The following is a 15,397-nucleotide window of genomic DNA, read 5'->3' on the forward strand; positions in this document are numbered from 1 at the left end:
TTCCATGTTCCTGTGCATATTTCTTTCACTTTTTTAGATGTTAGTTTTGTGACACTTTCTGCAGTAATGTGTAAAATTTATATTTTCTGTTGTTCTGTTCCATGCTAACCAGCTTGTCCATTTATTGGGAAATGTTAATTTCATTGTATGCTGATTTCGTATCATCATCAGGGGGCAAGCAGCCTAGCCTAGTATCCTAGCCAATATTAAGCTCACTCTCACCCAGAGATGAGCATTTCGAATCTTTATCATTAAGTACAGAAAAGGCCAATCTTCCCACTGATCTCATTTGCTTATGGTGGTCTGAGGCATAAAAATGTAATTGAGACTGGTAAATAATCAGTGGGTTTAACAAAAATTTGTGAATTACATTATATTAGTCATTTGGCTGATGCTCTTATCCAGAGCGACGTAAAGTGAATAAAGTGAAAATCATAACCAGGGACAAGTGTGCTGAAAACCCTAGAGGGAAGTACAGTTCCAAGTGCTAGAGTGAACAATAGATAAACACATGAACTCTAGATTAATCAGATAAAATGACCAAGACGTAGCAATAACACAATTAACTATAACACTAAGAGCAGTAACATATTTATACATAAGTACTATACCCATCATTTATTGATTTGCCTTTGTACTCCACAATTTGAGATTTGTAATTTTAGAATCACATGTGGTTACAGTGCACATTGTCAGATTTTAATAAAGGACATTTTTATACATTTTATTTTCACCATGTAGAAATTACAGCGGTGTTTATACATAGAACCAAAATGTCTAAAAAATACTAGAAATTAATAAAATCTGAGAATGCGCACTTTAACCAGGTGCTAATTGTGTGATTCCAAATCTAAAATTTTGGCAAGCATTGTGATTTGCTCCACAATTGCTTATGAGCTATTCTTTCCCTGAATGGCTGTGGATAACTTCTTTTGATTGGCGCATACACGTTTTTTTTCCGTATTGTATATGGGAAAAATAGTGAATATTATTATTATTATTTTTGTCACTTGTACTTCGAGATCTGAAAAATAGGAATCTGGAGTATTGCAGTGTGTAAAACAAGCTAGTGTAAATAATATTGGCACTAAATTATCTCCATTATAATTCCATTCTGTCAAATTCACAATATTAAATGTTATGATATGCTGTGGATGATTTGAAATCCAGCAGTAATTAGCAACCATTCCAAAATGTGGCTGCAATCTCTCAGCCTTATGGTGCCACCAAATGGAACAGGAACATACAAACAATTGTGTTCTCACTAAGACTCTTCTAGTTCCTTAATGCCTTGGTGCCTGGTTTTTGGCCTCATACGTATAATTTGTAGGAAGTGACTTTCCAGAAATGGCTGTTGAAATGCTTCTGAATTATTTTATTAATTAATGGCTTTATTGGGTATTTGCCATCAGGTTTTATGGTCTGTGCCTGCTGAACTTCTGAAAAATCTTTTAGCCAGTTACAAGTATTCATCCGTTGTCTTATTACCCTGCCAATCCATACATTTTGAAGGATGTTTTCCCCCTCTGGATATTGTAACTGTAAATCAATATACTGTATTCATGTTCATCTATTTTGTATCTACAGGCATGAACTGAAGAAGGCATCACATATCACAAAATTACCTAAGGGTAAACACAGTGTGAAAGGTAAACAAAATGTCTAAATTACCATGATTTGTTATTGGTCTCTCAGGGAGTTATATTACAGCACAAAATTGAATGACTGGTTTTACAAGTCGATGGAAAACCTACATTTCGTGTCTATTACTACCACAATATACTTAAGTAATGTGTACCAAGTATGGTGTTTTCTTATCTTTTAACCTCTTAATTATTGCCCCTTTTCTTAACACAATCTTGAAAATAACATACCCAAAATGAAATGGTTACTATTCTTGAACCCTTGTGACTACAGGTATAATCCTGTTGTCTTCTGAAAAGTAACCCTTTGGGGTTTGTTTTCTAGATTTTTTTGTGCTCTCCTTAGACAGCAACAGGTCGAGAATATAAACAATAATCAGAATAATAACATCTTGTATACTAATATTGTCGTGTCTAGAAAATCTTCAATTTGTCGAAAAACATCTTCGCGAGGGAAAAGACGACACCAGGCAGCAAGATCTTCAGGAAAATCAGACTTTATTAGCACACGTGCATAAAGCCGGATCAGCTCTCCAGAACTGAACCCCGACTGGCATTTGTACACCCATTTTATACACAGTTACTCCACCTACAACTCCTCCTCAAACCGCATTCTGGCAAATCACCCACACTTTTCTTATCGTAACTCCTCCCAACGCTCCTCCCACAACGTCATTGTGGCAAATTGCCAACGGTCCTTATGCTCTGCCAACTCTGTACAAAGTTCAGGGCATTCTGCCAACTACGTGTCCTCACTTCACCCCGCACCTGCTCTTGGCAAACTACCAGACCTCATAAAGTTCTGGATGCCCTCCCTCTAACACGTCATCCATACACGTCACTCTGTATCTTTTGCTTTTATAAGACAAACTAAGCAGCAGTAATCATTGAAAATATACAGACAAACTAAACATTTCATTAATATTCACTTCTAATATACTTTTCTAATATACAGATATACTAAACATTTGATTAATTATTCTCTTCTAAGGGAATAAATGTACGTAGCATTCTTTGCTCTCATTTCAACAGTTTTCACTGTGGTTTCTTGCGTTTTCATAAGCTCAGCTATAATTAATGTTCAAGGTCAAATAGATACACTTCTGGCATAAAACATTGAGGGTCCCGGAGAAATCAGCTGTACAGTCATATCTTGCTCTGCCCGTGTCCTTGACAGTTTGGTCTACACAGTACACAGTTCAAGATGCCCCCCCCCTGCCAGCTGGCTGGGCTCACTGTAATCCTAGCACAATTTAGCAGTTACTCAGTTTGAAACTATACAGGGTACATATCATACTTTAATACAGATATATTGATAAACTTTTAGCACACATCATCGAGAGTTTTGGAGGAACCAGCCTGCTCACTAAGGTGGAGTCTGATTTTGACTTGTGATTGGTTATCATGCTTTTAGGAGGGAGATCTTTCGTTCTGTGAATTTTCCCCTACATTCCCCCCTTTCGGGGTCAAAACCTATGGCCCCGAATATCTCCCTTGGCCAACGCACCATACTAAGTTGGGTTCCTGCACATCCCCTGCTGCGTACAAGTTCTGCTAAAAAAACATTTTCCAACACAATTAATAAATTCCCACACCGTTTACTCACAGTTCGCCGCGCGCACGTTTCCTGAAAAGTTTGCTACGTTTTTCCCCTTAATTTAGTTGCCGGGTTAGTTATACGAGAGAATGTTGCCTCCGGCGTCCGGGAGAGGAGATCAGAGTCCTTGAATACTTTCATTCCCTGATAAGCTGCAGCCTATCAAAAAGTACTCTCCGCCCTGGTCTCCAGTCGCCAGGAGCTCTTTCTTTTTCGTATCCCGGACGAGCCCCCAAATGTCGTGTCTAGGAAACGACAGAGTCCAAATCTTCAATTTGTCGAAAAACATCTTCGCAAGGGAAAAGACGACACCAGGCAGCAAGATCTTCAGGAAAATCAGACTTTATTAGCACACGTGCATAAAGCCGGATCAGCTCTCCAGAACTGAACCCCGACTGGCATTTGTACACCCATTTTATACACAGTTACTCCGCCTACAACTCCTCCTCAAACCGCATTCTGGCAAATCACCCACACTTTTCTTATCGTAACTCCTCCCAACGCTCCTCCCACAACGTCATTGTGGCAAATTGCCAACGGTCCTTATGCTCTGCCAACTCTGTACAAAGTTCAGCGCATTCTGCCAACTACGTGTCCTCACTTCACCCCGCACCTGCTCTTGGCAAACTACCAGACCTCATAAAGTTCTGGATGCCCTCCCTCTAACACGTCATCCATACACGTCACTCTGTATCTTTTGCTTTTATAAGACAAACTAAGCAGCAGTAATCATTGAAAATATACAGACAAACTAAACATTTCATTAATATTCACTTCTAATATACTTTTCTAATATACAGACATACTAAATATTTGATTAATTATTCTCTTCTAAGGGAATAAATGTACGTAGCATTCTTTGCTCTCATTTCAACAGTTTTCACTGTGGTTTCTTGCGTTTTCATAAGCTCAGCTATAATTAATGTTCAAGGTCAAATAGATACACTTCTGGCATAAAACATTGAGAGTCCCGGAGAAATCAGCTGTACAGTCATATCTTGCTCTGCCCGTGTCCTTGACAGTTTGGTCTACACAGTACACAGTTCAAGATGCCCCCCCCCCCCTGCCAGCTGGCTGGGCTCACTGTAATCCTAGCACAATTTAGCAGTTACTCAGTTTGAAACTATACAGGGTACATATCATACTTTAATACAGATATATTGATAAACTTTTAGCACACATCATCGAGAGTTTTGGAGGAACCAGCCTGCTCACTAAGGTGGAGTCTGATTTTGACTTGTGATTGGTTATCATGCTTTTAGGAGGGAGATCTTTCGTTCTGTGAATTTTCCCCTACAATATATTGATTGAGGTGCATTGATTGAAGATTTTGTCAAATACCCAACTCCCATCAACATGTCAAACACATTCCACTATTTCACATGCTAGTTATTGTGGAATGTATACAAAAGCAGGCTTGCTCCTTATTTATAAGCATACTGAATAATGATAAAATATTTTGAGAATGTATTTAGATGCTCACTGATATAAAACCGCAAAATGGACAACAATGATAATCCCTCCAGAGAATTTTAAGTATACAATGGACATTCTATCAACCTTTCTAGAATTACATTATTATGCATTTGGTTCGCTGGACCCTTGCTGTCAAAAGGACACTGACATTACCTTATTTCGTGTAGTATATAGATTTCCAAAATGCAGAGAAGGCGAGGTCTCCCCGCACTTGTTTGCCACCCACATGTTACAAAATAAGGAGCTGTTGTCGCTAAAGCCATGGCATCTTAAAATAGGTTATTAGAATACTTAGTTTCAATGCTTTCAAATGGTATATCCTGCTCCCATAGTGATTGAAAATTGCACCAATGAAAAGGAATGAATGCCCTGGGCTGGTGAGACTTAAGGGGTTAGGCACCGTTATCCTACACGTATGTGTATTGAATTGACGGCTCACATTTGTTTCTTTTGCACAGGATTGGGTAGAAATGCTCCTGACCCCAGTGCTACAGTCACTTTAGATGGGGTACAGGTGCCCCTTGGTAAAGGAATCAACACCAATATTGAAGACACAAGCCTTCTCTACAATGAGTATCCTTCCTTAAAACTGAGGTACCTCTAACAAGGTATAGTGTATTTCAAATACACATGATACCTTATGTAAATAAGACCGCTTCAGAGTTGCTGTCAGGTGAATTTCTTCACTTTGAAGGAGGTAGGCTGCTGACTCCTATAGGCTTCAAGTCTTTATGCTAAGCTAGTCTGGGTAAAAATGTAATTTTCCAAAATGTTGCTGTTTTCCTTTAACAGAAGGGGGGAATACTCATTTGTTGAATTCTTCCTCAGCAGCCCAAAATGGATCATTTGCTCTTTATTTTAATTAAGCCGTACCTATCACTATGGTTGATATTAGGAGTGCTACAGTATGGATGTATATGTTGTATAGATGGATGGAACAGTGAATTAATATTTGCCTTTTGAGAGCACAAGACTGTTTGTTAATTGTGTCGTTAGAGCATTGAATGTGCCTTGTAGTGTGCACTTGCCAAATTTAAAGATGGTCTGTGTGGATTGGTTTTGCATTCATTCTGCGTTATATTCCTGAAAATCTGGGTTTAGAATGAAGTTGATAATGAAATCTAGGCAGGCCATGTACAATACCTTTTGTGTGTGTGATATAATTAATTATTGGACTGGTGTCCATAATTTTAATGTTTTCAGTGTATCGTCATTCAGAGAGACCCAGAAACCTGTTGGATTATGATATTGAAATATTCCAGGAATAGGACTAATCACCCCTGACTGAGCCTCACTTTTCAGGCTCATGACCTTCAACTACTTTGATTCTGACTAGGTTGGCATTATATAGTCCACCCAGCCTCCAGAAATGTTATTTGTGAAAAGGCCAGCAGCCATTTATTGCTGATGAATCATCAACTTGTGCAGGTGGGGCTCCAACTGGAGGCAGCAATTGAAGCTATTTCTGCTACTGACGTACATGTAATGCCGGCTATAATTTGCCAGAATAATTAAGATTGCAGGAAACCAATCTCACAAACCAACTTTCTAGGCGTAACCAAAGCACATAAAGTGTTGCCATAATTTGCCTTAACCAAAACTTCTTAGGTATATTGTGTATGATGTGGCACAAGTGAACTTGAAATACCTGCTGAAGATCAAGTTCAACTACCAGACATCCCTGTGGTGAAGCCCCATCGTCAAAGGGCCAGCCGGCACCATTGCTCTGCCAGGGCCTCAATGTCCCATCCCACAATGCAGACATCTGTGATAAAGGAGCCAGTGATATCCAAGACCCAACCACTTTCTTTTTCTCCTTTCGGTAGTTTGAAATCTCGACTGTTCAGAGGATATTACTCTAGATAATGGCTTGGAATCTGTGCACAGCGAGATTTGTGCTTCTCATTTGTTTGACCTCAACCTTGAATTACAACAATATATTGAAAACAACATCTCAGTGCAATTATCCAGGGTGACTTAGTTTAGATATCTGTCAAGAGTGGAACGCTTACCTTGGGTAAGAATCTATTTCAAAATGTAAAATTTCTCACTTTCCTGTGCCGCTAGTCCTAGGTAGTAGGAAGAGGAGGAGGAGTAGGCGTAGACGTATTCTCAAACATGATTCTCTCAATATGCAATGACGTCCAAGGTCAGAGAGAATATTGCATATTGTCATAAAGAAGATATTTAATACCCTTTCATGGTTTGGTGGGTGAAATTGGTGCACTTGCTCCTGCCAATTGTTGGCACATGAGAACTGACAAAAAAAGAAACAGCCTAGGATTAACATGAAGCACTGTTTGTGGTATTAATCTAATCTGTGCATTCAGCAAAGGGTATTCATTTTATGAACAGATTCAGTTTCTACTGAATTTAGCAGTAGCTGACCGTTATTACTGTAGTGTTCCTCGTATAAATGTTAACAGTAACATGTAGGCTGTTCATAATGAAAGTGCATACAGGGTTGCAATTGTATTTGTTTTGTTATATTTGTTTTCTCTGCCACAAAGACTGAAACGGTAATATAATTAAAATGTTTCGGTCTACTGCATTCAAGGTTTCCTTTTTTTCCAGAAAGAAATGTTTTTAGCATTGTAAGATTGATTTTCAATTCACTGTTACTCCTTTTGTTTTTGCACAGAATAAAGCCTGTTAATCTTTCTCCTTATATGAGCTTGCATCATCTTTTCTTGAATTTATAAATTAACTAATTTGACATGTAGAATTGAACCTCTCTGTATGGATTGCAAAATAATGCATGTCACATTAAGCTTCCTGTAAAATTAAATTAATTCTTACACGGTTGTCTGGGTACATCATATTATTACTCCTTATTATCTATCCCGTTTCCAGATTTATTACCTTGAGAATTCTAGTAGAGACTTATTAAGACCAAACATATTCTCAGTTGTCCCACTTATCTGCCATGTGACGATCTTGAGGGACATCAATAACAGAAAAATACAATGGGTAAACATGCTGTGTGTTATTAAGTGGGTTGACCAAGGGACAGGTACTTTTTTTTTTCTTTCTTTGCCTCGATCAGCTTGGTGCTGTCAAGTCCTTGTCCAAGATGGGGAAGGAGGAAGGAACATGCATATGCATACTAGTTTTCTAAGTGTCATTATTATGGTTTCGTTTTTACTGTGTAGGCATAGAGACCTATAGACATTGGGGATTAAACGTATACAATACAGAAATAACTTCGCTTTTAGCACTTCGGTAGTTTGATGACGTAAAATGTATATTAAAGCCATTTCCTGGACGTCCCGAAACATGTTTTATGTTTTCCCAAGAAAAATATTTCAGCAGCTGTCGCAAGGGGCATGTTTATCTTGAACAGTTCCAAATTGGTCTGAACTCTGGTACCTAGTTTAACTGAAAGTAAGAAAATGAATTGATGTTTATTGTGTTAAAACGCAATTTTAATTTCTTTGGAACTGAATTGAACGATTTCTAGGTTCGAACAGCCCTCTCTGGCCACATATATCCCACAATGCACTCTGACTGACAATCTTTGAAAAAGCGGCGCGGCTGATTCAAGATGGCGGAGCTGGAGCAGCTGCTAGACGAAAGTGAGTAATAACAAAATTGATTAGGCTTTGAAACACTGAGCAACATATCCAGCAACAAAATAACCAACATTGTTCCACCGGCCACATATCTCAAGATGTTTCAGAGTATAATCAACATTTTAACTTGGTGTATTTATGCTGTGAATTTGACGCCAATGCCCAGGCATTAAGCTATGACTCCTTTAGCTAGCTGGTTGTTAGCTAGCTAACATTAGCTAACGTTAACGCTATGGAGGTTCTGGGTAGTGAGCTATCTAGCTTTCAACAATCCCGACAATGACTTGTGTTTAGTTATTGAAGAATAAATTCCGAACCGTTTGACTAGTCTAATTTATTATTAAATTACGTGAACGCTCATGTATACATATGTAGTCAAGTCCCCCTAACGATTCTTCTTAGCGAGCATGAAAGTCATAGATAGCTTCCAAGAAGTAGCTAGCTAAGTTAGCTTTGCCAGATAGGGGCGGCTTGTTGGCTTACTCGAGCCTCTTGGATAACAACAGCTGAAGTGTGTCGATTTCGTTGGTTAGCTACTTGTGGACATGCATAACCATCTAGTTGGCTAGCTAGCTAGCTAATTGTTAACCATATGCAGTAGCTAGTTAGTTATTATTGATCGAAAGATATCCAGTCAGTAGTCCAACTTAGTTGTAAATTATCTTCCGATTGAAGAAGTGTAACTGTTAACGTTAGCTAAAAACGGGCCATCTAGGCTAGATTAGGGGTGCAGTTTGACGAGCATTAAGTTACATTTTGTTTCGCTAGGTAGCAAGCTGGTTGAGTGAATGGTCACAACAAAACGCACACCAGTATCTGGCTTGTTGTAAGCTATCCTTTTATTTGCGAGCTAGCTAGTTTTGCCCCTGGGTCATTAGCCAACACGATTCACTGGCCAGTGTATCTTTTTCAGCAGTCCAAGTCGATGCGAATGTCAGATAACGTTATTTCACGTTTGGTTTCTCTGTGGGTTTGGGAGGAAGTTTGGAACTAACGTTATAGCTAGTTGATTACAACGGCGACGTTCCAAAAAATCGGGTCACATCAGCTAGCTAAATAACATTCGCTATTTTGCTAACGTTACCCACAATAATACATAGTGGGTAATAATGCATAGTACATAGCGCCCTAGTGTACCATATGCACTGCATCTAACAAAAATACATGCATACATACTGTTTGGTGGCAAAAGGCGTATTACAGTATACGTCTGTAATTTTGGCAAAGTCTTGTTTTAATATTCCGAAAATATTAATGTGAATTGTAACGTTAGTATGACTGGCTGCATTTATAGGCGTAGGAGGTCAGGGTATTCAAACATTTCTTTTTGGCCAACGGGGCCAATACTGTATCAACTGAACCACATGAGCACCGTTGTTATGAACGTTATATCACTGTATAATACTGTAAGTTATATTACAGTAAAGCTGGTCAATTGGATAGCTCCCTGTAGGAAAGTGTAGACCCCTTAAAAGTTACAGATTAGGTTGAGGGAAATTATGTAATTCCACTTTCACCAAAATGCAGGCCATGTAATTTCATATGTAAATCGTTGATGTGTGACATTTATTGAGCTGCAGAAATCAGCCTCTGATTTCGGCATAACTTTATGGCCGACTGTACTGTGGCGGTTTACCATGTTGTGGTTTCCCTTAGCAGCCATCAACCAAAAAGACCTCCGGATTATTGAATTCATTCACATTGAAGAACATATCCTTCTAAAAAATCAGCATATCCACTCTAGGTGTAAATAGAGCGAAAATATATTTTTATTTTTATTTTTTTGTTGTCCAGCTTTGGAAGTACGGTGAAGTAGCATCTACTGCAGTACCACTGCCAAGGATGCCATTGAATTGTTTTCTGATTCTAAAAGCAGAAAAATCTTTGTCCAGTTCTTAATTGGGAATGCTGCAGCCCGTCTGATCACCAGTCAGCCCAGGTCGGCTCAGGTCACCCCACTTCTCATTGGCCTCCACTGGCTTCCTATTGCCGCACGCATCCGATTCAAGGGCCTAGTGTTGGCATTTCAGGCTGCTAAGGGGACAGCCCCACCTTACATACAATCCTTGATCACTCCCTACTCTCCAGCTAGACCACTCCGGTCAGCCAGCTCTGGTCGCCTTATGGTTCCCTCTCTACGTGCACCTGGCGGTCAAGCTGCACGTTCACACCTGTTTTCCGTTCTGGTTCCTCAGTGCTGGAATGACTTGCCTACAACTGTCAGGACAGCAGAATCCCTCCCCCTATTTCGACGCAGACTAAAAACACACCTTTTCAAACTCTACCTTAGCCCTCCCTCCTGATTTTCCCCGCCCCCCTTTCTGATATCCCTATCCTCCTTGTCTAACCCCAAAAAAAAAATTGCACTTATGATGACTATATGTTTAGAACAGCATTTCATGTGTATTTTCCTAGTTATGGATGTGATTCTTTGACTTGTGGAAGAACCTATGCACTTGTAAGTCGCTTTGGATTAAAAGCGTCTGCCAAATGACTAAAATGGAAATGTGAATGAACCCTTGATACTGATAATGTCATGCAAATGATTTGCCTGTAACATGCAATTTGACACTCAAGTGTTGATTAGGTTACAAGAAACACACACCCATGGCCGCAGTTATCTGTGAATCAAACCTGCAGTGAACATGTACTTGATGTCTATGATGCAAGAGGCGATTGTTTCCTGCTGTAGCTGTTACGCAGGCCCATTACCTTACCTGATACTTCTCTACTTGTTCAGCAGAAACTGGACTCAATGAGCATTTAGTCACCACTTTGTACTTGAATGAAAATTCCGAATACCATGCTTTTTACTAGCTTGCTAACACCTGTTCTGCTATAGCTAACAACCGCCTCAGGTTTGATCTTTATTAGGGTGGCGAGAGATGGCAAGCTCGGTGTAGGTAATTGGTTTACTGAACCCTGGCTAACTTTGCACCAATTAAGTAGCCAATTACATGAAATTCCATTTAGCTACCTTATAGAAACGTATCAATACTGAATTGGCAAAGAATGCAAGAGGACCTAAGTTCATCTGCCCATTAACTTTTCATTAAATGGTAAATTGCTGGTATTTATATAGCGCTTTTATTCGGAGTGCGATACAATTGATGCTTCTCATTCACCCATTCATACACACACTCACACACACAGCAACAGCGATTGGCTGCCATGCAAGGCAGGAACCAGCTCAGGAGCATTTGGGAGTTAGGTGTCTTGCTTAGAGACACTTTGACACACCCAGGGTGGGATCAAACCAGCATCCCTCCGACTGCCAGAATAAATCTCTTGCCACCTGAGCCAATGTCACCCCTGAATGAATGAATTAAATGATCTGTTTTGTGTTTCACTTTCCTTTTGTCTAATAGAGGGGTGCACAACTCCGAGCCTGGAGGGCCTGTCTGCAACCTGGTTTTTGTTCCAACCAATTACCTTCACTTATTTTTCTGACAGCTGTAGAAATTGTTGGTTCACTCCTGTACTTGAGCACAGTACAATCTTTAGGATACACTTGCAGTGTGCAGCTGTTGCATATATAAATGTCTGATCAAGACATTATTTTGCAAATTAAATAATTAAAATCCTGAAGCGGATCGGCCCTTGCTGTGCACTTATGGTCTAATATAGCATTTTGTCTAAAGATCTGAAACCATTCAGTATGACACGTGTAATAAGAGGAACTCAGGAAGGGGGCAAATACTTTCTCATGGCACTTTTCCTCCCCTATTCAGCCATCATAAGTGTCATTAATCGAATACTGCAGTACAACCAAATTATAGGTGTAGCATCCCTCTCAGATGAGTGCTGCCAACAAACTGGTTTCATGAACATTATCTACAAGACATTTGTTGGCAAACCTACTCTTTGTATATACAGGTTTTGACTACATACAGTAAAATGGTACTATACAATGAAACCTTATTGCTTTTTTAAGGAATGATAGCAAACTGCTATGCAATGCTGTGTCAGTAATGCTGTGCTGCATAGTCCACTCAGCTGATACAGGGTCCCCCCGGCTCATTTTATTTTGCCCTTTTACGAATTGGTTACTTTTGTTACATTACCAACTTACTCCAACTGGTACCTCTACTGCTGGGGTGCACAACTCCGGTCCTGGAGGGATGGTATATGAACTGGTTTTTGTTCCAACCTATTACCTAAATGTCTTTTTTTGACCGCTCTTTAAATTGTTTGTTCACTCCTTTACTTGAGCACTGTAAAATCTTTAGAATGCACTACCAGCCTGTGGCTGTAGCTGGTGCATATACAAGTGTCTGATCAAGACATTATTTAGCTAAATAAATAATTAAGAGCAGAAGCTGGCACAAAATCCTGAAGCGGTTCGTACCTTGCTGTGCACCTCTGCTCTACTGACTCACCTTTTGAAACATTAATGAACTGCTTTGCTTACGTCACTTTGTGATTTGGCAGCGGTTGCTTAGGAAAGGGGCTAATATTGAAAAATGTATCCACTGTATATATTGCGTCATTTATGCTGAAAAGGAAATCCACATTATGCGGCAAACAGATTTTGCACTCTGTAAATGATTCATGTTTTGAGTGGTTTGGAGATGATCATTGGAAACTGAGGGCTTTATCAACACTTGTGAAGTATTCATAAAGTATGATTTAGTTGTATAATCGTTTAGGAACTAGGTTTGTGACTCTGGTTTGATTTCCTACTGTTATATCGTGGGGCCATGTCCAGCTTTATAAATGGATTGTATGAAAAATTGTTAATCTTATAGTTGCTCTAGAAACGTCCGCTACATGCCAAAGCATAACATCTGATGTTAAAAGAATTTGAAAAGGAATGGTTCCATCCTGTAGTTTTTCCATCACTGCATCCAGGTTGTTCACCAGTCCAGCTCGCTTGCTGGTTCTTTTCAGTGAGTTACTGCATGTACTTGGAAGCCCTCTAGCTTCATTATCAACATTTTTACCGTTTCCATTTTGCAACCAGTGCTTGAATTTGTTTATTTTTCATGATGAGATTCACAATTTGTGGTGGCGAAGCATTGTTTGTATTACTTTTAAATAACTTCTGATTAATTCTTTCCCTTCTTTTTCTAGGCTCTTCAGCTAAAGCTCTTGTGAGTCTGAAAGGTAATAATGTTTTCTTATTTTTCCATGTTCCTGGATTTGTCTTCTAGTTGAACAGTGATTGTATGTGGCCTGTTGAATAGAATGGAAACGGATGGTTTTTGCATTCAGTTTGATGTGTGGAATGAGTATTTGTACTGTGACTGAATACTTTCCTTTTAATGCGCTCTTGTACAGTGGGAGCAATAATTATTTGATCCCTTGCTGATTTTGTAGGTTTGCCCACTTACAAAGAATGAAACTGTGTAGAATTTTAATCATAGGTACATTTTAACATTGAGAGACAGAATATCACAAAAGAATCCACAATAACAACATCATATAAATTTTATAAATTTAATATCATATTTTCACATGAAATAAGTATTTGATCCATAGAACGATAGGACTTAATACTTGGTGGAGCAACCTTTGTTGGCAAGCACAGAGGTCAGACGTTTGTTGTAGTTTTTCACCAGGTTTGCACAGATCTTGGGAGGGATTTTGGTCCACTCCTCTTTGCAGATCCTCTCCAAATCCTTAATGTGCCGAGGCTGTCGCTTGGCAACTCGAAGCTTCAGCTCCCTCCACAGATTTTCAATGGGATTTAGGTCTGGAGACTGGTAGGCCACTCCAGGACCTTAATATGCTTCTTTTTGAGCCACTCCTTTGTTGCCTTGGCCGTATGGTTTGGGTCATTGTCATGTTTGAAGACCCATCCACGACCCATTTTCAGTGCTCTCACTGAGGGAAGGAGGTTGTCGCCCAAAATGTCCTGGTACATGGCCCCATTCATCCTCCCCTCGATACAGTGAAGTCGTCCTGTCCCCTTAGCTGAGAAACACCCCCAAAGCATAAGGTTTCCACCTCCATGCTTCACAGTGGGGATGGTGTTCTTGGGGTTGTACTCAGCATTTCTCTTTCTCCAAACACGGTGAGTCGAGTTGATGCCAAATAGCTCTATTTTGGTCACATCTGACCACATCACCTTCTCCCAAGCCTCCTCTGGATCATCCAGGTGTTCTTTGGCAAACTTCAGATGGGCCTGTACATGTGCCTTCTTCAGCAGAGGAACCTTGCGCGCGCAGCAGGATTTTAATCCTTCACGGTGTCGTGTGTTACTGATGGTTCTCTTCGTGACTGTGGTCCCAACTGCCTTCAGGTCATTAACAAGCTCCTCCTGTGTAGTACTGGGCTGATCCCTGACCTTTCTCATGATCATTGATATCCCACGAGGCGCAATCTTGCGTGGAGCCCCAGACCAAGGGAGATTGGCGGTGATTTTGTATTTCTTCCATTTTCTAATAATTGCTCCAACAGTTGTTAACTTCTCACCAAGCTGCTTACTTATTTTCTTGTAGCCCATCCCAGCCTTGTGCAGGTCTACAATTTTGTCCCTGATGTCGTTAGACAGCTCCTTTGTCTTGCCCATGATGGAAACGTTGGAATCTGATTGATTTTGTGGACAGGTATCTTATATACAGCTACATAACGATGTAACGAGTTGACACAGGTGTTTTGGGTAATGAGTTGAGATTAGGAGTGCTTCTTAATGGAAAACAAACTGGTCTGTGGGAGCCAGAATTATTGCTGATTGTTAGGGGATCAAATACTTATTTCATGCAAAAATACAATAATAAATTTATAAAGTTTATATGATGTTATTGTGGATTATTTTGTGATTCTGTCTCAATGTTAAAATGTACCTATGATTAAAATTCTACACAGTTCCATTCTTTGTAAGTGGGCAAACCTACAAAATCAGCAAGGGATCAAATAATTATTGCTCCCACTGTAGATGCATTGGAAGTATGTTTTTTGTTCAGAGATTAGTTTGTAAAACGTCTCCTAACCATAACAACTGCACTTGGTGAATTGCCTGATTGCTGTCTCCAGAGAAGTTAATTTCAGAACAGCTCAATTCAACAATTAAGTAGTTAAGAAGCAGCACCACAGTAGTTTGTTATGGAACATTTCAGCCCTGTAACTATGCAATGTATGATTGAAGTTATTGGCAGAGCACAGCA

General features: G+C 39.6%; 2 protein-coding genes across 2 annotated transcripts in view; both read left to right on the plus strand.

Annotated features, from left to right (window-relative positions):
- parp1 (poly (ADP-ribose) polymerase 1) overlaps positions 1 to 7,384 on the plus strand; it is a 34,640-nt gene extending 27,256 nt beyond the window's left edge. Inside the window, exons 21-23 of the mRNA XM_061241945.1 lie at positions 1,588 to 1,649; positions 5,175 to 5,289; positions 6,325 to 7,384. Coding sequence (XP_061097929.1) covers positions 1,588 to 1,649; positions 5,175 to 5,289; positions 6,325 to 6,406 — 259 coding nt within the window. The 3' untranslated portion in view covers positions 6,407 to 7,384. The remainder of the gene's footprint in view (positions 1 to 1,587; positions 1,650 to 5,174; positions 5,290 to 6,324) is intronic.
- Positions 7,385 to 8,241: 857 nt separating this feature from the next.
- The window catches only part of lin9 (lin-9 DREAM MuvB core complex component), a 30,440-nt gene continuing 23,284 nt past the window's right edge, over positions 8,242 to 15,397 (plus strand). The window contains exons 1-2 of the mRNA XM_061242376.1: positions 8,242 to 8,291; positions 13,362 to 13,394. Coding sequence (XP_061098360.1) covers positions 8,261 to 8,291; positions 13,362 to 13,394 — 64 coding nt within the window. The 5' untranslated portion in view covers positions 8,242 to 8,260. The remainder of the gene's footprint in view (positions 8,292 to 13,361; positions 13,395 to 15,397) is intronic.

Source organism: Conger conger, chromosome 5 (genome assembly GCF_963514075.1).
Source record: "Conger conger chromosome 5, fConCon1.1, whole genome shotgun sequence".
In the NCBI taxonomy this organism is placed as follows: domain Eukaryota; kingdom Metazoa; phylum Chordata; class Actinopteri; order Anguilliformes; family Congridae; genus Conger; species Conger conger.